Consider the following 24655-nt stretch of genomic DNA (forward strand, 5'->3'; position numbering starts at 1 on the left):
TGCAGTTCAATTTAATGTACATAAATAGCTCTTTATTTACAGTTCAGAAAAACTCCATTCATATAAAAATAGCACTGTACCTATGTACAAATCGACTCTTTTGAATGGATGTGAGTTTTAGAGTGTACAATACATGGAAAGGATGTAATGTGGAATTAACCACTTACTCATGACAGATAAAAGCTGCTTCACACGTGGCAGATATTTGTTTGCATAGCAACAGACGTTCCCCGAGCGGAATTCAAAGTTGTATCAATCAACAACAAAGATGCATCTTTAATTAAAGGTCACTGAACTGAAGCCACCATTTGCTTCATATTGTTGTAAAGACTACTGGTCTGGACCGACATCATTCCTTGTGCCGGTTTTCTCCCCTTTAAATAGGAAGGAAAAGAAAAAAAGTCCCGTCCAGCTGTTCCTCATGTAAACATCTTCAGTTGAAGTTGAATTTAAAGTTGAAGGGTCCGGAGCCGAATGGATTGAAACCCTGGAAGTTGTGGAAGCCTTCATTGAAGTGATGATGACGGTGACCCTGCTGGCTCTCTGGGTCCATGGGGTCTTCTCCGTGGTCAAACTTAGTTCTCATCTCTAGAAAACAAGAAGAACAGAACAACAATGAGAACAGAACAAAAGAAGAAACAATACAACGCACACTCGTAATTTCTACATTCGAACTTTTAAAATGAGTTAACTGTGAGAAAACTTCAACAATTTTGCTATAAAAAAAAAAAATAAAAAAAGGCTGGAGGACAAAAAATGATAAGCATAATAATAAGTAAAACACTCACATATGTATTAAATGAAATAAAGTGAAGAGATTGTGAAACGTATGAGCATTCCTCTGCATGATTTGCACAATTACTGCTCACAAAAGTAATGAATGAATTTGCACAAATTATTGCAGAAGACCCTCAACAAGCAGCACTGACAGTAGAAGGGCTGCAACTGACAATTATGTTTATTCATGATTCATCTACAGATTATTTTATAGATTCATCATTTTTCCCTTCACAGAGGGATCTTTCTTAAAGAGGACGGTGACATCTTCAAATATGAGTCTGGATCCAGATTGAGTTTTTGCTTGAATAATTTAAGGAACAATTTATCATTAAAATAGTTTAAAAAGTTTAAATTCTTGACAGTAGTTTACACACCAAATTATGTCAACAGTAATGTGCAATACAGTAGGTGAATGTGACCCACAACTAGGGTTGCAAAGGGGTGGAAAATTTACGGTAAAGTTTCCGGTAAATTTCCATGGGAAGTTAAACTGGGGAATTTTGGAAATATTCTAAATATACTTTCCATGGGAATTATGGGAATTAAATGGGAATTTATGGCAATTGAGGGTAATTTAGTGGAAAGGTATCATTATTTGATTGATTAATTGGATAAAACAATTCCACCCCTTCATTAAAAAACAGAACATTATTTTAAGTTGATGATGAAAAAAGGTGCACAATCAATGTCACTTGATGTCCCTGAGCTGTTGAAGTTATATTAAATTATAAAATTATTTATTATTTAATATAAAAAAAAACAACAACTAAATGTTATTATTCTTAATGATTTCACACACAACTCTGAAATGTTAATTACCATTAATTCCTGTTAATTCCCATGGAAAGTTTCCAAGTTTGAAAATTCCCGGAATTTTGCAACCCTACCCACAACAAATATTGAATGTATTCTTTTAATCAGGCACCCCATAGCCCAATAAATACAATAGAACAACATAAAGTGTATCTACTGTATAACATAATGAAGCCAGTCTAAATAACAGTAGCCAGCTGTTCAGAGCAGCTTCTCGGAGGACTGATATTAACTAGACGACTGGCAGTAACTTCCAGACTCAGTCTGCACACTTCATACTTGTTACCTGGGTCGGTGAGAACCTCTTTAGCCTGAGCGATATCTATGAACTTCTTCTCCGCCTTCTTCTTCTCCTCTGGATCCTGGAAGTTGTCTGGATGCCACTGCTGCGCCAGTTTCCTGTAAGCTTTGATAATCTCCTTCTTCTGGGCCGTTCTGTGACGATGGGGAGATTATTATCAGCACCATTGACTAAAGATCTTTTTTTAAAACTGCTTCCCGTTCCCTTTTCTCAACATAAGCCGGACCTAATAATACTCAACTAAGTGTCAGAGTTGCCACAGTGGCTCTGATGTAATATCCCATTACTTTTTATAACTGTGAGTGCTCCTATTGCATTCAATTTGTCTTCCATTTTAAATTGTCAGGAGTGTCTCTGAACTCATGAATGTACAAAAGTGATAAATAATCTGGTTTCCACAACAGAGAGGCTTTCCCTGGAGCAGTGGATGTTCAATGTATAGAAGTAACTGTAAACCACTATCTCAAAGCTGTAACATAAATTGCTTTCTGATGCAGTCTTGTGAAGAAATCCATTTGTAAAATACCCTAATTTCCCCCTCCGATTTCGCCTCGTCAATCTACTACACTCCTTGTCTGGAATACACCTCTAAAACTCTAATGAAATATCTGAAATCCAGCGATGGGTGCCTACCTTTTCACTCCCAAGATCTTATAATAATCCCGCTTCTGAGACTGTTTGAGAAGTCGCTGAGCTCTCTCCAGGCCCTCTTTGATCTGGCGATCATTCTCACTGTGTTGGGCAGCACTTTCGTAGTCCTTAATAGCTGGAAAATAAGAACGCAGGATAAAAATCAGTATTGCTTACTCATCTGAAGCAGCTGAAAGGCTTTTAATCCTTGTTGTGGGAAGCTGTCACTTTATTAAAATGTTTTTTTTTCCTTTTCGCAAGTCCTACAGTATGTCATGAGGTAATATGTGTATTAGCTTCCACCCAGGCTTACAGTAATTTCATTTAACAGCATTATTTTTCAATATTCACTTCAATTTCCTCAATTTAGGCATCATGGTCGTGCTCAAAAACACAAACTGCTGTGAGACATGTCTATATCCAGTTTCATTTGCAGCCTTCTCACAAATACAATGAATCATTAACACAATAAAACTTTTTTTTTGTTTGTGGTTGATTTTTAATTCATATACTAATTATTTTATTTGAGTTTATAAATATGTGACTTCATGTCAAAATACTCTGATCATAAATCACCAAAAGCCTCATTTCCTGTCGTGTTGTGGTTGGATCTTGATCTGAAGCTGCATGAGCATTCACTTTTTTTAAATAACACCCCAAAAAAAATCGAACAGGTTGTTACAGCTGACAGTTTGTTGCATTTGTGATAAAGAACTGCTCTTTTAAGTTCATTATTGTATTGTTGACTTTTTTTCATATCTCCATATCTTCAGTAAACATGACCAATTAACACTGCTAGACTCATGTTTCCATCAATTCTATCAGTTTTTAAATCTGTTTAATTTGTTTCTTTCTTGTTCCCATTTCTTGCATCTTGTTTTTTTATGTTTAAATTATAAAATGTGTAATATTTATAAAGTTATTATTTTATTATTAGTGTCAATAATGACATTTCTAATGAGGCTCCATCTTGTAATTTGGTTAAGAAGGAAAAACACTCAACACTTAACACATGCAGTAAAAATCACCTTCAGATCATGTTGCAGCAGCTTCAGACTGTGTGTGTGTGTGTGTGTGTGTGTGTGTGTGTGTGTGTGTGTGTGTGTGTGTGTGTGTACATCTGCGTAGCTTTGTGCTTTGTTTACCCTGTTAGGTGTATTGAGGTGTATAAAACACCCCATGGGTTTCTGACAGTTTAAAAGCCCACATGCTGGCGTGTTCGTGTCATGTTAATGACAACACACGGCCTCGGCTCAGCCAAGCATCCCCTGTGGTTGCAGAGGTGATGGGATCTCGGTGAAGGCTGTTATCACTCCGGGGCCGACCCGCCTGGAGTGATGGTGACATTAATTGTGTGGGTTTAATCAGACGTGTGCGTATGTTTTCTTTTTCAATAATCTATTTGTACACTATGAACAGAGTCATGATGATATCTGAACAGACACAAGAAGACATTTACAGTGTAGTTTTGTATTAGGCTACATTGATTATTCAATAAATGTTTGTTCTCATTCAAACAAATTAGAAAAAGTGATATTACTAACAGCTTAACAGTATGACTGACATGACCCATTACTTGACTCCTTTATCTTTTTAATAGCTTTTGTGTGCACATGCTTTTATATTTTACATCTAACATTTCTATTTTATGAGCCGTTAGCTAAAATAAAATAAAAACATGAAACATCACTGTCACACTAACTTGAAGTGGATATTTAAATGCTCAAACAGAAAGCTTGTGTCTGTAAAAGGTCAAATGTTTAACGATCAGACATGTGAGCCTGAGGGCTTTTATTATTATTTAATGTTATTAGACTTAAACCACCCACCACCTCCCACCTCACATTGCCAATTTTGATTGATTTCCATTGAAATCACACCAGCAGGCCAGAAATAACATCTGATTCTGAGCAGCATCTCTTATCCACAGCAGCTGGTCTGTCTGTATGACAGCCATCCCTTTTTAGCCAACTGGCTGCCTGTACAGTCATCTCAGAGCGTCAGGTATGAGGTACAGTACGACTGTTTTCCATCTGCAGTCTCTCAATGACGCACATTGTCAAAGTGTGGTCACATACCACAGACACACCGTGGTCACCTTTATTCAGCGTTGTGCAACCAGCAGCAGGCTGCTGAGAAATAACCACCTGAAAATATGAGCTATGGAGATCAAGTGGAGAGTCGCTTCAGTGACACAATGTGTCCTTGTTCTGGTTAATGTCAGATAATGATACCAATGTATCATGTCCACACTAAGCCAACTTGATTTAAAAATGCATCTTTTTAACTCTTGTTATGGCCCTCTGTTCAGACTAAAACAGCACTTTTCCAAAAGGACTTCCAAATGAGGCTTTATAGAAATTACATTATTTATATATTTATATTTATATTTATAAATATAAGTGCAAGTGTTGTTCTCTTTGTTGTCTACTTTGATGCATGTTCAGAGTCAGTGTAGCTATGGAACACCTTTCTCTCACTCAAATTGTTGTAATCTGCTCGCAATAAACAAAAGTTGGAGCCGCTGCGGAAACAGAAATAGTCTACAGTTTCTTCTTCTTTGTGGGTTTTTCATGGCTGACCTTGTCACCTGCTCTTCGTGTGTGCTCAGCAGGAGGAGAATTACCCATTTGAGCGTTTTAATGTGGACGGAGGTTTCAGAAACTATCTGAAACCAGCATGTTTTTTCCCCCCTAAAAACAGGTTTTTTATTTATTTAGCCAGCTTAATATAGATATAGTCTGAGTGTCTAACAGTATAATATTATATTCTTATTTTTCTTTCTTTAGAATTGAACATTTAAACTTTGGGATCTTCGCAGTTTTTTCAGTTTCCTTCTTGGACACTTGTTACTGTTTGTATTCTTTTGCATTACGATCCTTCAAGTTTGTGCTTTAAACATTCAACTCTGATTCCACCTTTGACACAGTTGTTGTACAATTTGCATTCTGTCCATTTAGTTTTTCATCTGGTAAGCAGCTGCTCTCACTTGTGTGCTACACTAGTGTGATAGTTAGGTGATGTGTCAGGGGATATACATGGTTGCTCATAAAGTTAGAATCATTTTGTTTTCAGACACATTCCTCTTTTTATTTTCTATTCATACACATCAGTAATCACCTTTGACCAGGTGCAATGAGATTGATCAATACAATTTTGAGAATATATAGACTTTATCTATCAAGAATAAATCCCATTGCACAATCATTTCATGAGAAGAAGTAAAAAAACATTTTATTCCAACTTCATGGGCGACCATGTATTTAGAATAATTGTTTTTTTTCTTTAATTACATTTTTCCTCTCTTATTTGACAGTATTTCTGTATATCAGATGTGTGAGTGTTTCAGACTGTAATAGAGTGAGTAGCTGGGGGGAAAATGATGTTCTCCTATTCTATGGGAACCACTTTTATAATACTGCATTGGCCATCTGTACATAATTTGATGGTTTACCATAACTTTCAAGCTTAATTGACAGATAAAAATAATATGTAGGCAGGGATTTTGACCAAAATATCCACTGGCTGTTTGCACAGTGGCAGCAGAACATCAGGTGAAAGGTAAAAAGATGGGTGGAAGACGGACTATTCCTGGGGATTTCACCATCTGCCATCATTGGACTTTCTGTGATTTGACAACAGATACTGTAGGAGAGACTGTTGTTTCAGCCTAATCGCCTAACTCTGCCAGCAAATGCTTTATGGAGATAGTAAGTGCTGAGTGTGTGTGAGTGTGTGTGTGTGTGTGTGTGTGTGTGTGTTGGCACTGCCACTTAAGAATAGCTTCAGGCTTGATAAACAAGAAAACTCTGCATAATTTGAGCCAGCAGTGCAGGGCAGCTCTACACCTTACAGGCTATACTTACTTCTAGCACACTGTGCTCCACACCTAATTTAATGATACTGCGTCACTTAAGCGCTCCAACAGATGACAGATGAGATTTTTCAGGCTAAAGACATAGTAGTTATACGCTTTAACCAAATTAGCTGAGGACATCCATACAACATTGTGCGTATTTAAATTCACAGTCAAAATTGATTTGGTGATGAACAGAAAGATTGTGAATTTAAATGAGGTATAATTTAATTAGATGTGAGCATCTCCCCTCTCTGACAGATAAATAATGATAAAACAACATTACTTTTGCTGGGTTTGGGCACATTTCAACAAATAAAATCATTAAATGGTAAGACATGTATATGATGTGTTTAGATTATGTTTTATAGATATTTTAACTCTTTCACTGTGTTTTATGGATAGAGATACAAGGACCCCTTGTGTTAGACTCCTGTCATGGCACCATTTAGTTTTTCTCTCAAGTGTAGTAGTAGAGTCACGGCTACTACTACAACATACAGTAAGTTTTTTCAGTCCATTTTCAACAAAAACACATAGCAGCCATTTCTCGACTGAAATGAATAAACACCTGTTAGAAAATGATCAATTTAACTATTTCTGTGTTGATTCTTAAATTCTTTTCTTTTAAATGCACCTCACAATATTCCACCATGTGATTTATCTGATATGTTCGCAGTGTATGAACCAGTGCAGTAGCTGGAATTGTTGATGTTTTTAAACTGAAAACACACCTCTTTATAGCCTAGCTTTTCATTGGAGAGCCTTATTATTTGTTTAATTTTGATCACTTATTTTATCGTATTTGTATTTTAAAATATTTTTTCCCTTTTATTTATTTTTGTCATTGTTTTCTTTTTATTAATTTAATGATCTAGTTTTTATTTTACTCAATTTGATCTTTTTTTTAATTTTTTTGTTACCTTTTTATTTCAGTGTGTTCCACTGTTAACATTTGTTCTGTCATATTATCATCATCTGTGAAGCATTTTGAATAGCACTAACTAGAATGATAGATTTAACTGGCTGTGAGTCTGAAAACTTAATGGACTGACTCAGTTGGACTGAAAAATGAAACAATCTACATTTGACAGGCTTACCTTCCTCGTACTGCTCTTCTTGGACATGGGCCTCAGCTCTGTCCTTCAGCACGTTGACATTGTGCGGGTCTGACTCCAGGACTTCACTACACACTGAGATAGCTTTGCTAGCCTGCTGGTTCTGCTCATAACACAGAGCAAACATGATGGTTTAGATGTATTATTCAACACAGACACGGAGTGAGTTAATGCATCTTACGGCAGCAGTGAGGGGTCTTACCTGCGCCAGTGCATGGCAGATGCGCTCCTTGGCAAGAAGAGAGAAATGGTGCACGTTGGGCTCGGTCTTCATTACCGCCTCATATTTGCTCACCGCATCTTCATACCTAAAAGAGCAAGAAGCAGGTATGTCTTTCAACATCACTGTGAGGCTGGCAAAACAGCAGAATGCAACATGGATCTCTGCGTCCACAAACGTCATTCCACTCTGTTATTCTCTGTTTACTCTTATGAATATGTTATCTTATGTTCGCAAATATGATGTGACAACCCACATTCAGATGGGATTTGCACGCCTGTTTGTAACAGCAAAAACTCTGAGAGCTTGAGGGTGAGGAAGCACTCGTTCTACAGCTGATGCAATCCCCAGTATTCAAAGGGGATATTATTCTATATTTATAAGATATACAACTGCCTGAACACACACACACAAAAAGGTTTGCTTCAGTCACTTTTGGGGTATTAACAGAGACTTCAGAAAAGTCAGTGTCCCAATAATGGACATAAGGGACACGGCTTTTGTCCCCAATCAACTAGTCTCAAGTCTGATTGTGTCTCCGAGAGTGATTTAAGTCAACACACACACACGCGCACACGCACACGCACACACCTCTGCTCTTGGATGAGTTCCTCTGCAGAATGGATCTGTTTGTTGAGCTTCTTGACCTGCTTGTAGTGGCTGTAGCACTGCTTGTGATCAGGATCCAGCTTTAGGCACTCACGCACTTCACTGCAGATCAGAGGAGAGGAGGTATGGAGGTAAGAGTGGTTTAACGTAGTGAAGCCAGGTTTCTGTCATATTACCTGACAAAATCACTAGGACCCCTTAACAAACCACATAACAGTCCTGCAGTAAATACACTCAAACAATGTTGATTTCAACATTGAGGTCATTTTTGAAGCAAGTGAGCTCATTATGCAAGTGCTGTACATGCAAGTGCTGACAAAATCAACACATACGCATTTATATATATATATATCATTTCACTGATATAAAGTAAAGTGATTTAAGTCATTACACAAAACAATTGCATAGAGTTAATGCGGTGTGAGGTGATTCTACCATGTTTAATTCAGGGTCAACATGTTTTATTATGCTATCTTAAATATATGCTTCCTTTAAGAGAGTAGTTTGCAAGTGGGTCTTACTTGAGGGACATCTCATGGTCTCCAAGGTTATAGTAGATGGTGCTGAGTTTGTAGAAGGCCTGAGTATTGTCACTCTTTAATTTAGAGGCAGCTTTAAGGTCGCTGATGGCTTTTCCCATCTCTCCCATCTGAATAAAACACTCTGCTCGCATCTCACGAGAGGTAACATCCCAAACGCAGGTCTGTAAACAATGGACAACATCACTTATACACGCAGCTCCAGTAGCTACATAACTGCTCTGTAAACCAGCAGTGATGAGAATATTAAAAAAAACTGGTCATGCTTGCAGGAAATTAGACAATGCTGAAAAAGCTGTCTTGCCTCAATGACAGTGTTAAGCTGGTTGGCAGTTGTCACGTAATCCTTGCTGTTGAAGCTGCTGCGAGCCTGAGCCACCAGCCGCTGAATTTCATCTGACTTTGTCAGCTGACTCTGGGCTTCCTTCTCTTCTTTGTCGTTGGGGTTGGACTTGAGCTGGAACATCACAAGGTAAGGCATGACATTGAGTGCTTACAGGCATAGTTTAAGCAGTCAAACTAGGAAAAAGCTTGAGTGACAAAAAAAGATTGAAGTATGAAGAAGAATGTGGAGTAACAGACACAGATGGTGACCAGAAACTGAGCGTGTATGAAAAATGTATTTTGTCCCTTACTAATGCACTTCAATACAGCCCCCCTTACATTTCTGGAGCGATGCTTGTGCCAACTTTGCCACTGCCTATCACAGCAGTGCTTACCTAAACCCATTACACTGTAATCACTCTCATCATAGAGGTCATCATATTCACAAGACCAATCTCAGCTAATGACGCATCCTTTACAAATAGACCTGGCTACCCTTTAAGTGTTCCCTGCTAGCTCAGCGTAGGGAAGAGGGTAATGCATAAATATGATGAATTACACAAGGCCAATGATCTGGACTGCTGAATCAGCAGGGCAGCATTCACCTCTGGCCAGATCCTGTTACATTATACCAGCAAAAAAGGAAAACTGCACAATCCCATACTCCTCTACTGGAATATAAAACCTAAACCTGTAATAGAGTGTGATCATTTAATATGAACCACCTGAAGTTTCACATTGCAGCCTGATGAAACAGGTAAGACGAAACACTGAGCTTCAATTTACGCATATAATAAAGGTCATCATAAACCTGGTTTTCTGTGTTTTCAATAAAAGAATGAAAAAGTCAAGGAATTAATGATCAAAACAGGTATATTCACAAGGTGACACTATCTGCCATTCATAATCCTTTAAGCACACAGGAGGAACAACCAAACGACAGACCCCCCCCCCCCCCCACATGATAACCTCACCAGAGAATACAGAATGGAAACTAAGACTTAAAATTAGATATAACAAGGGCATTTACATCCTCTGGTGGCATTGTGAAGCCTTAGTGTAAAATGGTCATTCTAATGGAAAATGCATTAATCCTTACTGAGCACCTGAAAATGATCCCTGAAGGCCCAAATCAGAGTTCAGTCGCATTCGATGGCTTATGGATGAAGGTTTTCCTACGGGTTATCCAAGGTCCTCTGTGGCATACTGGAGTTATACCTTAGCTAATGCTTAATTTCAAAGAGTGCAAAGACCCTCACATGCTGTCAAGCTTATAGTAATAAATACTCCTCTTATAAGGCTCATTTCCAACAAAGAAACTGTTAATAAATTAAGAACATGACCATCCTTATTTCAAAACTTATAGCGTTGCTCTCATTCTTCAGTTTAGTGTCACTACACCAGCTGATTAAAGAACAACACTGACATCTTGTGGTGAACTTCTACCTTCCTACTGAAGAAGCCAGCTCCTTATCTTCTCAGTTTGGTGTAGTGGAGTTTGAACTGCATGTTACACTTACCACCTTCTTAAAGTCACTTTCTGCTTCATCCAGTCTCCCCTGCTTCAAAAGGAGATTTCCTCTCTGAAGTCGTGCCTGTTGAAAGACAGAGCAATATATGTACAAACACTGCAAATAATCAACTTATCATCACAGCTGAAATAACAGACGTCTTTCCCAGAACAATTTGGCCTGAAACTGGCACAACCTATAAAAAGTACACACACACACACACACACACACACACACACACACACCTAGATAGCTAGATAGTATTTTTTTCCCCAAATGTTTCTCTCAAACAAATCAGTCAGACCTACATTATTTAGGGCTGCAACCTTTCTTATATACAGTCTATGGCAGCAACTGAAAGTTATTTTCATTATTGATTAATTTTCCAACTTACCGGTAATCGATTAGTTTGGTTTGTAAATGTCTAAAAATGTTTTCTTTTTTGTTTGTTTTAAAAATAGCTGTTTCCTAAAATCCACAATGATGTCCTCAAATGTCCCTAACAACAGTCCACAACTCAAAGATACGTTTATGTTTACTATCATAGAAGACAAACAACTTTTAAAATACTCAAGATCGTGAAGCTGGAATCAGAGAATCAGGACATGTATTTCTTAAGGAATATCTCCAAACAATTAATCAAAAAGTAGTTGCCAACTAATTGATTCTTCGATTCATCGTTGCAGCTCTAAGTTATTCTTTTGTTAAAGTGGCAGGACAGAGTTAAACTGTGTACAGAAGTGTTTTAAAATCAAAGAAACTCACAGATGTGAAGTCTGGTTTGAGTTCAATGACTCTGCTCAAATCTGGAAGTGCAGATTTTGACTTCCCCATAGCCAGATACACAGTAGCTCTCCTGTAGAAGGCTATGTAGTTCTTGGGATCTCCGTCTGACAAAAGAACATATGAATATGAAACGACCACACAGGTTGACTTATTCACATGAACACATTAATTAAAGGTACATCATCTCTGTCACTTACCCACAGCAGCATGGAAATGAGATAGGGCATCGGCTAGCTGGCCAGCAGCAAGCAGTTTCTTCCCCATCTCCATATGATTGTCCACACTTCCCTCTCTGCCACATTTCACTCCTGAGTAAACATTCACAATATAAAGACACTTTCACCACTTTTACCCTGACATTGACACCACTTTCACATGCTACAGCTAACACCACTAGCTAGCTCGTTTAATGTGTACTCGTTTATTGACAAACGACAGCAGGTAAAAGATTACTTAGCGTCAACGTGAATGTAGTCAACGACATATAAGCTCATAAACTGCTAGCTAATTAGCTACCATAGTTATTTATCTTGCTGAACTGGGGTTAGCCGACGTTAGCTACTGCAATGTTATCGATTTAGCTCGCGAACCCGTTACCGCTGAAGCTAACTGTAACGTAACGCTAGGTAGTAGCTAGCATTAGCTCGACTAGTTAGTACAGTCAGTCTCTTACCTTCATATCTCATGTCAATCAAAACAAGAACATAGGGCATGTAGGTCAGTATTTTGTGAGCTACATGTTCGATGGAAACCATGATTAGATTTGGATATGACGAGCCTTCACTCGTTGCGCCCCTTACAAAACTAACTAATGTGATTTTTCAGCTGATGTTTCTCTTAATTGTCAGCGGTGCCCTGTGTTGACAGCTACTCAGCATTGCTACTCTTCTCCCAGAGACTCAGAGCGGAGCAGCAAACTCCACTGACCGGGCGTGGGGGACGCTGATTGGCTGGAATGCTTGGAAAACCCCGCCCATCTTTGCTGGCTCAACAGAGAGGAGCCACGGCAGCACTTACATGTTATCTGTGTGTGTGTGTGTGTGTGTGTGTGTGTGTGTGTGTCATAGGCTACTTTTGGGGACACATTTCAGATTTACTGCCAGTTAACTGGGGACGGCTTGACATGGACATGGTTTTTCTTCTTTTTTTTTGGGGGGGGGGGGGGCGTTGTGGTTAATTTATGATTAGTGTTAGATTAAGAGAGAGTTAGATTAAGGTTAGGGTAAGGGTCAAGGTTAGGCAAGCAGTGATGATGGTTAGTCTCCAGGAAATTAATGTAATTGAATGAATGTCTGTAAATACCGCAAAAGTGACTAAGCAAACTGTGTGTGTGTGTGTGTGTGTGTGTGTGTGTGTGTGTGTGTGTGTAATATCGGGATTGCATCAACTATAGAGCGAATGCTTCCTTACAATTAAGCTCAATACTTCTTCCACCACTGGAGTCAGATGTAGTCAGTATAATTTGAAGTATAACATGGTAAATAGGCAGAAGACATTTTGCAGGGAGAGGGAGAAATGATTAGATCATTAAAGTAGCAATGCCACAATGTAAAAATATTCAATTGCATTCAAAATTGTACTTAAACTTGGGTAAAATTACAGAGGGTTAGGGTTAGATGTACCTAAAGTACAAGTACTACTCAATATGCGGAATGGCCTCTGTCAATGTTATACTATTATAATTTTGGATCATATTTATTGATACATTAAGCTGCAGTTGGTTGGAGTTGGTTGAGGTGTTGGTGTCTTAATCCATATGTGCCATGTTTTATAACTGATCCTGTGTTTTGCATGTAAAATGTTAATATGCAAAGTAAGTCCAGAGAGATAAATGTTGTGGAGGTATAATATTTACCTCCCAAATCTAGTGAAGCTGAAATATAGTGCAACATCAATACACACGTTGTTCATAAGTACTGTTCTGTAATAAATGGACTTTGTTAGTTTCCACCTTTGCCATTTAGTAAGCAGTGTTGATATGTTAAATGATAGGTGGAAATATAGGTCTGCACAAGTTAATTAATTTTAACTTTCTGAAATACATCCATGTTTAATCAGCTTTTTGCATATTTTGCAGGTAAAACTGTAACAACTGTAACAAGTGACTGTTATTTCAGCCTTAAGGTTTAGTATAAGGTCATGTTCCTATCGAAATGTGAATTCAAGTATCCTCTAAAGATTTTCTTGTGATAAATTCAATTTATTGAAGTGTATTAAAAATTTTAATGTACAGGATGCAAAGCATCCACACACTCAACAACTTCAAAAAAACATAACAATTGCTCAATATAATAATTGCACAAATGGGGGTTGGCTCATCCATCTCTTTTTGTTACAAATATCAAAATTCTGTTTTATTTTAACAGTCAGAAACATCAGACAACATCTGACAACATTTATTAAAATTTGCAACCTCATGTTACAATGTAGGTGAATGTAGAAACGAGTAGCTTACCAGATAACAGGACATAAAACTGTTCAGACACCATAGTAGCATTCATGACATATTCATTGTCACAACAAAAAAAACCCATCTAAATAAATCAACACTCTTTCACTCTCTTTATACATTTTGCATGATTTCATTTTATCATCCCTGTAATCCTGAATAGTCATGATGTCACTCAGTAAAGCAAGGTTTAACTGTCTTATTTCAAATGGCGTGTCTTAGTGAACATTCAGTGTTACTAAAAAGGAAGACCTGCACACAAACACATATAGGAGAAAATAGGCCTTTTGAATGGAAGACATTCTGACATGTCCCAATAGAAAAAGTACAGGTGTACCTCATTTTCATTTAGCTGTGTCATTACTGGGGTCATGATGTTGTGCACACTGGCTCACTGTCACACTCTTACGGCTCACTGGCACACTTGAATAGATTAGAGCCGTTGTTAATATTATTAGTAACACCTGTGCTTTTCCTGCAATGACAAGTCAAAATAGCCAACTTTTGAAGCTGGTGTATGAACTTACAATAAAAAAAAAATAACTCCACTAGCATTTTTTTTAGTTTGGGTTTTTTTTTTGTGAAAGACAGAAACACAGTAAATCACAATTTTCCACATTTAAGGAGAGGTCACACTTGTGCATTTGTAGCTGACATTTTGGTGGTACGGCTGACCCCAGAGATGCTGCTGCCTCTGCTGCTGCCTCTACTGCTGCTGCTGCCGCTGCTGCCGCTGCTGCTGCTGCTTCTGCTGCTGCTGCTGCTGCTGCTAATGGTCCTTGATTTTCTGCTCTCACTAATCTCTGTACGAGCCGAAGGCACAGGGCTCTTTTTCGTTGGGGCAGCTGTGTAGGCATCAGGTACCCGGTAGGTGAGGTATTTCTTTTTTTCTGAACTATGAGGATTCAATTCAAGAAATATATTGTTAAATTTTCTCTGTTGGTGGGTGAGGGCAACTAAAGAAATGCTCGATATATGAAATACACACATCCAGACAAAATCATAGCAGCACTGTACCTTGACTTGCACCCTTCATGTCCGGCAAAGATACTGTAAATAAGACCTCCAGCAACAAGTAAGGTGGAGCCTCCCCAACCGATAAACACTCCAACACCTATTTCAAATCTGGCAATAAACACATGAACAAGTCATAAAGGTACAATACTTCCCTCAAATAATTATGTAATGAATGGTGATGCAATAATAAGTCTAGTTTGTTTCATGTTTAAAAATTGTACATACTTCTGAGCTTTGAAGCTCGGGTCTTGAAATTCTGCTCTAATTTTGTTTCCATAATAGGAGAAAGCAACCATAGCACACATCCCTGAAACAAAAAGAACATATTTATTTCAAGATCACTCAAACACAATTATTGCAACCTCTTTCAATTAACTCTCAGTGTGATATCTGACCTCCGATAAGGTAGTTCATTCCCCCAGCAAAGGTTACTCTTGCATTAGCAAGCTCCGATCCTCCAATCTTAGTGCACTTCATTCCCACTAACACCAGAATAGATCCAAAGAAAGAAAGGATAATACAGATGATGATGAGAGCACGGCACATGTGAATGTCCCCTGTTCAAGAGCAGAAAAACAATATTCAGTAAACACACATTCAGATATCATTTTGCCTTTTGCTAAAATAAATTTTACTCACAATTAAGTGCAAGCATCGATGGAATTCCCTTGCAGTCAGAGACTCCAGTTGAATCAGATATACAATCCTTCCAAAGGTTGGAGAAGTAGTTTGATGTGGTCAGAACTATACTGTCAACCTCTGACCAAGTCCAGATTTCTGTAGGCATGGTGGAACAGACCAGGATCCATCCGGACACACAAACCACAAAGCAGCCGATCTCCATGTACATCACTACAGTCCTGTAACTCATCCTAGCCTTGAAGTTAAACAGCTAGATGGAGAAAAGGGCTAATCTCACAGTAGCACTGCTACAAGCTCCTGAACTCGTGAATTGTGTGAAGAGAGAGATGGCTCAACACAGTGTCTGTAAGTCCCTCCTCAAATGACGGAAACACATAGGAGAACGAATGTGGTTTGTGTACATCATCACATGTTTTTCCTTGAACTATTATTCCTGTATTTCATGCAGGTCACCTTGATAATGTGTTTGTTGTTAGTATGATACCCAGCAGCATACCAGCATGGGTTTTAGTTTTCCTCCATTAAGTGTTTTGGTGTAGGTGTGGTGTCTTACTTCAGATGGTGTGTCTGACAAACTCTGACAATATTAACAAGGCAATATAAACACATGAAAGTAGGAAAAGGCACATTTAAAAGAATTTAAAATATAATTAGATACATTTTGTGTATAAGATTTGAATTGAGGATATGCAGGTGCAAAATTCTGAGGACATTCTGGTTCTGAGTTTAAAGCCAGGAGTCTCAGATTAAAGACAGAATCAAGTTTTTTTCCATACATACCTGTAACGTTCTTAAAACGTTTGGTAATAAGGTTTCTAAAATGTTCCTAGATAATAACCCTAACCCTAACCCTTAAAATGTTTTCTAGATACAAAACACTTAATGATAATATTTTTAAAATGTTTTCAGTGATTTTTTTTTTTTTTGGTTCACATAATATTTTACGATAACTTTCTTAAAACATTAAGTGATAACGTTCTTAACATACTTGGTGAAGATGATTTTAAAATGTTGTCTAAATAACGTTCTTAAAATGTTCTCTAGATACAATTCTTAAAACATTTGGTGATAACATTCTGAAAATGTTTTCAGTGGGAAGATCTTGGGAACCACAAAAAAATCCTGCTGAAAACAGTCAGAATTCTGACTTCAACTCAGAACTCAAATATATTTTTCATGTGGCCCTTTTCCATAAATACACTATATCACCAATTTAAAACATTGGAAAAAGACCCACAATGCTCAGCATAAAGTTGGTATAAATTTTATACATTAAGATACTTCAGAGACATTCATAATTGTAATACATGCTTTGATTAAATCACATTTACTGTACAATTAAACAGAGGAGTAAACACAAGATAATATATTTTATACAGTGTACGACCTGTTTTACCAAGGCAAAAATAGTACAGTTCAGTTGTACATACAATGCTCTGAGGAGAACACTGAAGGTATTTTCATTCTATCTGCAGTATGAGCTATGAAACTACATAAAAAAAGATAAAGATAAGTAAAAAAGATATTTGAGGTACTACACAAATGCATCTCTGTCAGACAGTTTATCTGGCGTTGTCTTAGAAAGATTTGAGATCTTGGAACTGCTGGATCTTCCTGAGCCCATATAATAAGTTCCATACAGTCTGGACGGTCTGTAGTATCCGGTGTACAGGGTTCTTCCTCTGGAGCGAGGGGCCATGTATGTGCCTCCTTCATAGTCATACACCACTTTACTGCAAGACCAAACATGGCCAAAGTTAATAATACAGTAACCTCAGCAACCACAGGGAAGGTGATGGGAATACTAGATGAGTTTGAATACCTTTCAGGCCAGATTATTCGATAGACTGTTGCAGCATAAAACACCACTCCTAAAAGGATGAGAAAGCACCCCACCAATCCAAGAAATATGGGAGGTCCTAGGTCATACCTGGAATTTGTTAAAATGTGGTTTTAAAGTCATTATACACTAACATTGTTAATACATCAAATTTTGGCATTTTGGCGTAAATTTGAGGTGGAAAGTGATACAATTTCAACTGTACCGTAAGACTCCTGGTGCTACATTTTGAGCAAAGGATGTTCTGGCAATCCTATTGATGTATAAGCAGTAGCCAGAGATATCTGACACACCTGTGTACAAAGGTTTCGTTGATACCAAGAAATAATAAGGGCAAAACATTTCTGTCATTTACAGAGACAAACATGTTGTGTGTCTCGTGTGTTTGTGGGTTCTATACTCACTGCCAGCAAAATGAAACACTGCTCCAGCAAGAAGCAGTTTGTCCTTGGTTTTATCTGCTCCACCTATGTAAGTGCACTCCATCCCAAGAAAGCAACATACCACAGCAAAGAATCCAAGAGTTAAACCACACATGAGCAATCCTCGGACTCCCTGGATGTAAGCTGAGAGAAACAGAAACAAAGAGGTGAAAAGAGGTGAATGTGAGTATGAACTCAAATCATATACTCCTGGGAAGGTCCTTGGATACAATCAGAGTGCTCAAGCACCCCTCAATTTGATCTCAGCACCCCTAAAAATGAATAAATAATTATTGTATTTTTTTTAACACTTGCAGGGCATTGCGTGTCAAATTCTCATTAGTAGCTGAGCACTCCTAAAAGTCTGATCCTAGATACAATGATGTGAACATCAAAAAAATCCCTCCAGTAAATACTTTGCACAGTTTATAATAGTGTGTATAATAGTGTCTCTAGTGTGTTGAGGCTGGGATGATCAAATATTTTTTACAGTTCACAATATGTTCCAATCCAACACAAAAATACAAAGGCATTTAACCTTTTAAGGGGTCTGTTTAATGGTGAGCTGCATCTTTATGAGTACTCTACACCCAGCTTAAGCATTGAACAACATGACAGCAAATCTTCCTATTAATGCAGAGTAGCAGTACATAAAAAAATATTGCTGAGATATAAAACATGTACACTGCTGAGCACTTACGAGTGACACTCCAGAGCACTGGGTAGTCCCTACAGTTTGTCACAGCTGTAGAATCAGTGAAACAGTCCTTCCACAGGTTAGACCAGTACCAGGCCACCTTGATGATGAAGGATCCTCCTTGGCCTCCTAACTGGGTGATCCTCCAATAGTCCATGGCCATGGTACACAGCACAAACACCCATCCCAGTGACGAGACCAAGAAGGCAAGTATTTGAATGAAACGTTTCTCCATTTCTGAAATCACTAAATTAAACCAGATCTGCTAATTTAGTGTCCACTGACTTAGGTACAGTCACCTAACACTTGGTGTCTACTTAAGCAGGCTGATGAGTTGTTGCTTGTGTCATTTCACAGAGTGGAAAGGATTACTGTGTGCGCCATGTGCCATTTGTGTTGATGAGGGCTCTGTACCATTGTGTGAGATGTTTACTGTAAACATACAGGAGTGTGCCTGTACAGAACTGTACAGGAGTCCACTTTAGATACTTCACACCATACTTACACATAATATACACATGGCAATGTTGCCATGGAAGTTTTACATACATCCATGGCAACATTTCAACAATCGTGTAACGTCGTAATGTTAAAATGATTTTTTGACAACTCTTATTTATTATCAGGAAAATATTCCAATAAAGTGAAGAGGCCGACTCCCATAGTTCTTCACAAGAAAGTATAATAAAAACTGCAAAAATGCTGCAGGATCAAATATAACATCATCTATAGATGAAAAAAAAGAAGGACACAAAATAGAATCTGCTTATTGTTTTTATTTGTTTTACCTCGATTCATATACGTCACTTATATTTTTAAAAGAAATGAGATTACATACCATGTACAAACCATTGTGCTATGTGCAGGAGCAATGATGATATGCTACCTTTTTTGGTGTTCTTCAAGTCTGTATGTTACAAAATCATAGTTAATGGTTACATCATGGAAAACAAGAACATCTGTGTTTGACACAGTTTTAAGTATCGTCATTACAGATTAACAACATGTGCATGTTACTTACTGTTCATACTGTACAACCAGCATATGTCTTACAAAAAATTACATGATGAGTAGTAATTGCCACATACAGATACAAAAGGAGAAAATGAAAAAAAAAAACACACAAAAAACAACAAGAAACATCATCAACCAAATTTAGTTGATTCTGCTGTTTAATATGTAGTATGAAGGAATTCCCAAGATCAGAAAATAAACCACATTATTTTGTAAATTTGTACCCCCTGAAGAAACATGTTAAGATTAACTTTAATACATGGTGAGTCACAAATCAATATCAGTAATTTCCCCTGGTGTTAGACTGAAAACACCAAGATTCACACAGTGTGTTGTATCCTTCAGTTTATAGTATATATTTTATGACACACCAGTGGCAACGACTTAAAGTTTTTAATATTCACATCTCTTACACATATGCATTCTTATCAAATTGCTGCACCCTGGAGGAGTTGCTGTAGTCTGGAGGCGGCCTCTCGTTGACAGATTTTGACTGCCCTCTCGGGTAGGAGGAGATATGAGAATGCGACACAGCCCCTTTGTAGATATAGTTTGCCTGACTGTGGCTGTAAAGAGACAGAGCACAGATTCATCCTCACAAATCAATCCAACTCTCAACAAAATTGATACATACAGAAGATTATAACATATACCTTCTGCATAATATAAACATAGTATGTGTTACCCATACAAACCTTTTCTTAAAAGAGTTTGCGATGGAGAAACAGAGTATGCTGCCTCCCAGAATACAGAGGATAGAACCTGCCCAGCCGATAAAGAGCGCGGCTCCCAGCTCATACCTGGAGACAAAAAGCAGTCTTATTGGTATTATGTTTTAGCTGGTTGAGTCACATTTATCTCTACAGGTTAACATGCTTCTCACTTCTGTGCCATAAACATTGGGTCAAAAAACTCGGCTGTTATCCGGTGTGCATAGAGGGAGCATGCTGAAAGTGAGCAGAGTCCTAAAAAGAACAAGAAAAAGGTCATCATCAATTTAGAGCAACAAAAAATGCTTTTACATGGGTGATTCTGCAGGCCCACTATACTTACCACTAAGTATGAATTTTACACCAGCGCAGCAGGCAATCCTGGCTTTGTTTTTGTCAGATCCTCCAATTTTGGTGCATTTCATCCCAACAAGGGCAAATATAGTACCGAAAAACCCCAGACAGATGGCTGCAATCATCAGTCCTCTGCAAGCTTGGATGTAACCTGGAAGAAAAATCACATAGAGGTAGACTTAAATGCCATCAAAAATGTGTTTTGCTCTCACACCTGCACACTGCAAGGTCAATGAGATTTTGACCTTGTGACAAATTTAAAACATAAAGCATGAAATATGATTAGTCACATGCTATCATAATCGTTTTCAGGTTCCTTGTGGTGAGGTAATGACTGCCTAGGTATGAAACTCCCCATTCAAATGTGTTTTTGCCGCAAATATTACCTTGGAAGTTAACCCCTGAAACTAGTCAGCCGTGGTAGAAACCGCCCGAGGCTACAAGTAAATCTCTTTTATAGCCTTTAAGCACTGAGGACTAAGGCTAAACATTGACATATTTGGAGGTAAATGAGTTGTTCCATGGAGACATGCATTAGGCTCTAGGGTATCTATTAGTCCTGAACTAATTTGTGTTTTCAACAAATTTAAAATAAGGCACCAGGACACTGAGGATGAATCAGTGACAGTGTAAAACAAAATAGCCTTAAGAAACAGTTGTCAAGTCAAGTCAACATGATTGAACAACAACATTAAAAAGGTCAAAAAACATTCACAGTCAAAGGAAGAAAATAAAACAAGCATCCAACAAGAAGGAAAAAGAAGAGCAGACCATCCAATGCCAACAGCGAGGGAAAGTCTTTGCAGTTGGAGACTCCTGTTGAATCAGTGACACAGGTCTTCCATAGATTGGACCAGAAAGTGGCCGTGGTGATTACTGTTCCATCAAGTGAAGACACCTTCCAATAGTCCGTCGGCAAGGTTGAAGATACCAGCACCCATCCCGAAGTTGTTAAAGTAAAGGCCACGATCTCCTGAAACATGCTGCTGTCACTGCAGAGAAGACTCTTCCACACTGCTGTGGCTGGTAATTAAGTTGGTTGGAACTAAAATTGATTAACTATTCCCCAGCTAGTGACGCTTGTTGAAAAAGTAGCTAGGCTCTGCACTGGTAAGTTCAATGGATAGGCTGTGATTGATAGTTAATGTGTTCTGGACTGTTATGTTCTGCAGGGAGGAGTTAAACACACAAAATCAACAAGTGGCCTGTGGTCCATTACAACGTCTTCCACCCCTTCATCAACTACACGTCACTGTGACTCACAGTCATAGATGATGAGGGGAATAGAAAGCAAACGTCATTACTGATGATGTCAGTAATGACGTTTAAAATTAAAGGAAGCAACTGTCTGCATGAACAATATATCTGTAGCTGTGAGGGAATTTACGTGTCGATATTCTGTGGGCTACAAGTCCAGTCTAACATTATTTGATTAATATGTAGTAGTAGTAGTAATATAACACTGGCAAAATACTGGAAAGAAAGTTTTTTGCATTAAAGATTAGACACTTATAAAAGCATTATATCTATTCTGAGGTGTTGGTCTCACAGTGCAACCTGTAATGAGTTAATGTTGTCATGGGTCTAACCATTCTAACTCCAGGGTAGGTTAAACTAACAATTCATCCATACTGATAGTTACAAACACTTTATCACTGTGAATGTTGTAAAATTAATAAACAAAAGGGTTTAAAAGTCGGACGATTCATCATCATATGGGGTAATCTGTGTAATATGGACAGCCACAACTAAAAAGATGAACATCAAGCATCAGAAAAGGAGCATTTATTGTTTTGTCGGTCTTGTCAATTTTTCTAGTCTGTATACAATTCTGTTCAGATTGTGTCTCAGTATGTATTTGTGAGTCTAGAAACCTGACTTGAGAAACTGCAGTTGCAGAACAGACCTTTGAGGGAGGATACAGTGAATGTGTCACCTTCTACTTGCCACCTTGAACTGCCACCTATGATAAATACAAGTGAGTGTTCCTTCCTTACGCAAAATGTAGATAACTTATTGACAGTGTGTCGCCCACGCTGATGTCTCAGGAACCAGACTACATCACAAAGACATGTTCATTAATTTAGAAAAGGAGAAAAGAAAAAACAAAGGCCGGATGTCATAACAAGCAGCAATCTTCGGGGAAATCACACCCAACTAGTAAGTCATCAAACATTTATCAATTGAATTAGAGCCCCATCTGGTGGATGCACATGAAGATAAAGTCAAATCACACTACTGCCACCTTCAGATGGAGCATAGAGTCATCAAACAGTCTGTTACTCAGTTGTTCAGGTTGAAAACATAAAATACAACAAACATACAAAAACAAACTTTATAGAAATAATAATATATTGTTTTATAGAAATTAAATGGATAATTTAATACTTGGTTTATTTTATACGGCTGTAAAAGAGTACACGAATGAAAGAAAAGTAATTCTAAATGTAATTCTAGACAACCAGTCACAGAATAATTAAATATATGGAATAAATACATATATATTAATTACATGCATAAAAAAGCATGTATATCCAGTGGATTTGAATTAGACAACAAGAACAGAAATCTTCCAACAATGAGTAAATAACATGATTACAATATAATATATGGATGTGAAACGTTTTTGTTTTTTGTTTTTCTGTTTTGTGTTTTTCCCCTTCTAGCTCAGATGACCTACGGATTTCTTGGCTCTTGCAGAGGTTTCTCTGACTCACACATGCTTAGTTTTATATTTCCCTCAAAAGATTACACATTTGCCACAGCTAACATGTGTTCCATAATCTGGAGCAGAAATATATCATCAACTGCTTTCATTATTTAGTTACTTGTTTTTTCAGTGTGAAGCTGGATTTTTAGTTGTCAGGAATCTGAAACAGGGTAACAAGTGATTCGTCCAATGTCTCAATTTGTAATAATATCAGCAATGATGTTAATAATAAATAAAAGAACAATTGTGATTTGATATGTGAAAGTGAGATGGTATGAGACTTATCAAGCTAATTTTAAAATAGAGATAATCCAAGTCTTTCACAAACAATATGGCAAATATACTGAATGACTGCCCCCGTTTAGAGAGACTTAATGACAATCTTTGAGAACCTTTAAGATTTCTTTCTAAGCCACATCACTTGAAAATGAGTTCCTTAGTTACATTTTACTTTCTAATAATCTTCTATAGTAATTTCAAAGACTACTTAACATAATGAATTTAACACAGTAAAGTGGCAACTTTTTATAATGTTTCATGTCCACACCTAAAAATATACATAAGACTTTTCTAATTTAAGTTTAAGTTTTGACAGAAAAGCAGACTGATTCTTCTTATATGTTGATGCATGTTTCCAAACCATCTGTGGTGATGAAAGTTTAAGTCATGCTGAGCTATTACACATTAAGGACATTTCATAAAGCACCCTGCCATATGTTAGCATTTTGTTCATACACTGTATGCAATGCCTATATAATTTACTTAGTATTTCACAATGACAGACACAGATGCACCATCCGTTTACCATGGTAGTAGTGTGAGGACCTAGATAGTGTTTCTGGCAGCCATTAGACATTGAGCCACTGAGCCACTTACCTTGCACCTGAAGGATACTATGATGTGGTCTGCAGTGCAGAGCTCCAATGGCATTCCCAGCACAGTTGTTCCACAGACCCTGGAGTATCCAGGTGGCTGTGATGACTGAGGATGCCCGGCTGGTAGCTCGCCATTCATTAGACACTGTGGCACCAATCGTGGCACCCAGCCCTGCCAGGCCGCTGAGAAAAGCCAGAATCTGCAATCCTGACATTTGATGGGTTAAGATATGTATGAAGTTTTTTAGCAAATTTAAGACGGAAGGAGACAAAATAAAATCGCTTCAGGCAGGCAAATTACACTGGGACATGTGTTTCACTGTGATGATTTACAGATAGGACATCTTGCTTGCATCTTGCTGTGGGGAGGGATGGACAGAGGAGTCTGAAAGTGAAATAGTAATGGAAGCCTGAGCTAGCAGTTAGTTATTAAAACTT

The 24655-nt window shown here is 37.8% G+C and overlaps 4 protein-coding genes across 4 annotated transcripts; all 4 read right to left on the bottom strand.

The window, feature by feature from the left end:
- Positions 1 to 10: 10 nt before the first annotated feature.
- dnajc3a (DnaJ (Hsp40) homolog, subfamily C, member 3a) lies at positions 11 to 12378 on the bottom strand. The gene is made up of 12 exons (XM_053328110.1): positions 12161 to 12378; positions 11685 to 11795; positions 11467 to 11591; positions 10711 to 10785; positions 9171 to 9323; positions 8849 to 9030; positions 8310 to 8429; positions 7701 to 7806; positions 7481 to 7601; positions 2528 to 2660; positions 1880 to 2028; positions 11 to 588 (listed from the first exon to the last, which is right to left on the bottom strand). Exons 1-12 carry the CDS (start codon positions 12240 to 12242, stop codon positions 434 to 436), a joined length of 1512 nt encoding a protein of 503 aa, XP_053184085.1. The 5' UTR covers positions 12243 to 12378; the 3' UTR covers positions 11 to 433.
- A 2296-nt stretch (positions 12379 to 14674) lies between these two features.
- On the bottom strand, positions 14675 to 15827 carry LOC128367817 (claudin-10-like; the record flags this gene model as incomplete). Its single annotated transcript, XM_053328468.1, has 5 exons — positions 15593 to 15827; positions 15349 to 15510; positions 15179 to 15260; positions 14954 to 15061; positions 14675 to 14831 (listed from the first exon to the last, which is right to left on the bottom strand). Coding segments are annotated over exons 1-5 (741 nt in total), but the record flags the coding sequence as incomplete, so codon positions are not given.
- A 1302-nt stretch (positions 15828 to 17129) lies between these two features.
- Positions 17130 to 18789, bottom strand: LOC128367815 (claudin-10). Its single transcript, XM_053328465.1, has 5 exons — positions 18558 to 18789; positions 17840 to 18001; positions 17641 to 17728; positions 17418 to 17525; positions 17130 to 17328 (listed from the first exon to the last, which is right to left on the bottom strand). Exons 1-5 carry the CDS (start codon positions 18787 to 18789, stop codon positions 17130 to 17132), a joined length of 789 nt encoding a protein of 262 aa, XP_053184440.1.
- A 969-nt stretch (positions 18790 to 19758) lies between these two features.
- On the bottom strand, positions 19759 to 24432 carry LOC128367816 (claudin-10-like). Its single transcript, XM_053328467.1, has 5 exons — positions 24219 to 24432; positions 20622 to 20783; positions 20452 to 20533; positions 20264 to 20368; positions 19759 to 20134 (listed from the first exon to the last, which is right to left on the bottom strand). The coding sequence occupies exons 1-5, from the start codon at positions 24430 to 24432 to the stop codon at positions 19978 to 19980; spliced, it is 720 nt and encodes a 239-aa protein (XP_053184442.1). The 3' UTR covers positions 19759 to 19977.
- Positions 24433 to 24655: the final 223 nt, after the last annotated feature.

This window comes from Scomber japonicus, chromosome 11, assembly GCF_027409825.1.
Source record: "Scomber japonicus isolate fScoJap1 chromosome 11, fScoJap1.pri, whole genome shotgun sequence".
NCBI classification, from domain to species: Eukaryota; Metazoa; Chordata; class Actinopteri; order Scombriformes; family Scombridae; genus Scomber; species Scomber japonicus.

What these genes read in the sequence shown, in the direction of transcription:
- LOC128367815 (XM_053328465.1), bottom strand. Translation starts at nt 18,789, where the DNA reads ATGGAGAAACGTTTCATTCAAATACTTGCCTTCTTGGTCTCGTCACTG. An exon ending in AGTGTTTCATTTTGCTGGCA is followed by an intron (nt 17,729 to 17,839) that starts GTGAGTATAGAA and finishes CTTTGTACACAG; the next exon opens with GTGTGTCAGATATCTCTGGC. An exon ending in CGAATAATCTGGCCTGAAAG is followed by an intron (nt 17,329 to 17,417) that starts GTATTCAAACTC and finishes TTGGTCTTGCAG; the next exon opens with TAAAGTGGTGTATGACTATG.
- LOC128367816 (XM_053328467.1), bottom strand. Translation starts at nt 24,432, where the DNA reads ATGTCAGGATTGCAGATTCTGGCTTTTCTCAGCGGCCTGGCAGGGCTG. An exon ending in CCAATGTTTATGGCACAGAA is followed by an intron (nt 20,369 to 20,451) that starts GTGAGAAGCATG and finishes TTTTGTCTCCAG; the next exon opens with GTATGAGCTGGGAGCCGCGC. An exon ending in GCAAACTCTTTTAAGAAAAG is followed by an intron (nt 20,135 to 20,263) that starts GTTTGTATGGGT and finishes GTCTCTTTACAG; the next exon opens with CCACAGTCAGGCAAACTATA.
- dnajc3a (XM_053328110.1), bottom strand. Translation starts at nt 12,242, where the DNA reads ATGGTTTCCATCGAACATGTAGCTCACAAAATACTGACCTACATGCCC. An exon ending in GATTGACATGAGATATGAAG is followed by an intron (nt 11,796 to 12,160) that starts GTAAGAGACTGA and finishes ATGTTTACTCAG; the next exon opens with GAGTGAAATGTGGCAGAGAG. An exon ending in AAAGTGACTTTAAGAAGGTG is followed by an intron (nt 9,324 to 10,710) that starts GTAAGTGTAACA and finishes GTGATGTTCCAG; the next exon opens with CTCAAGTCCAACCCCAACGA.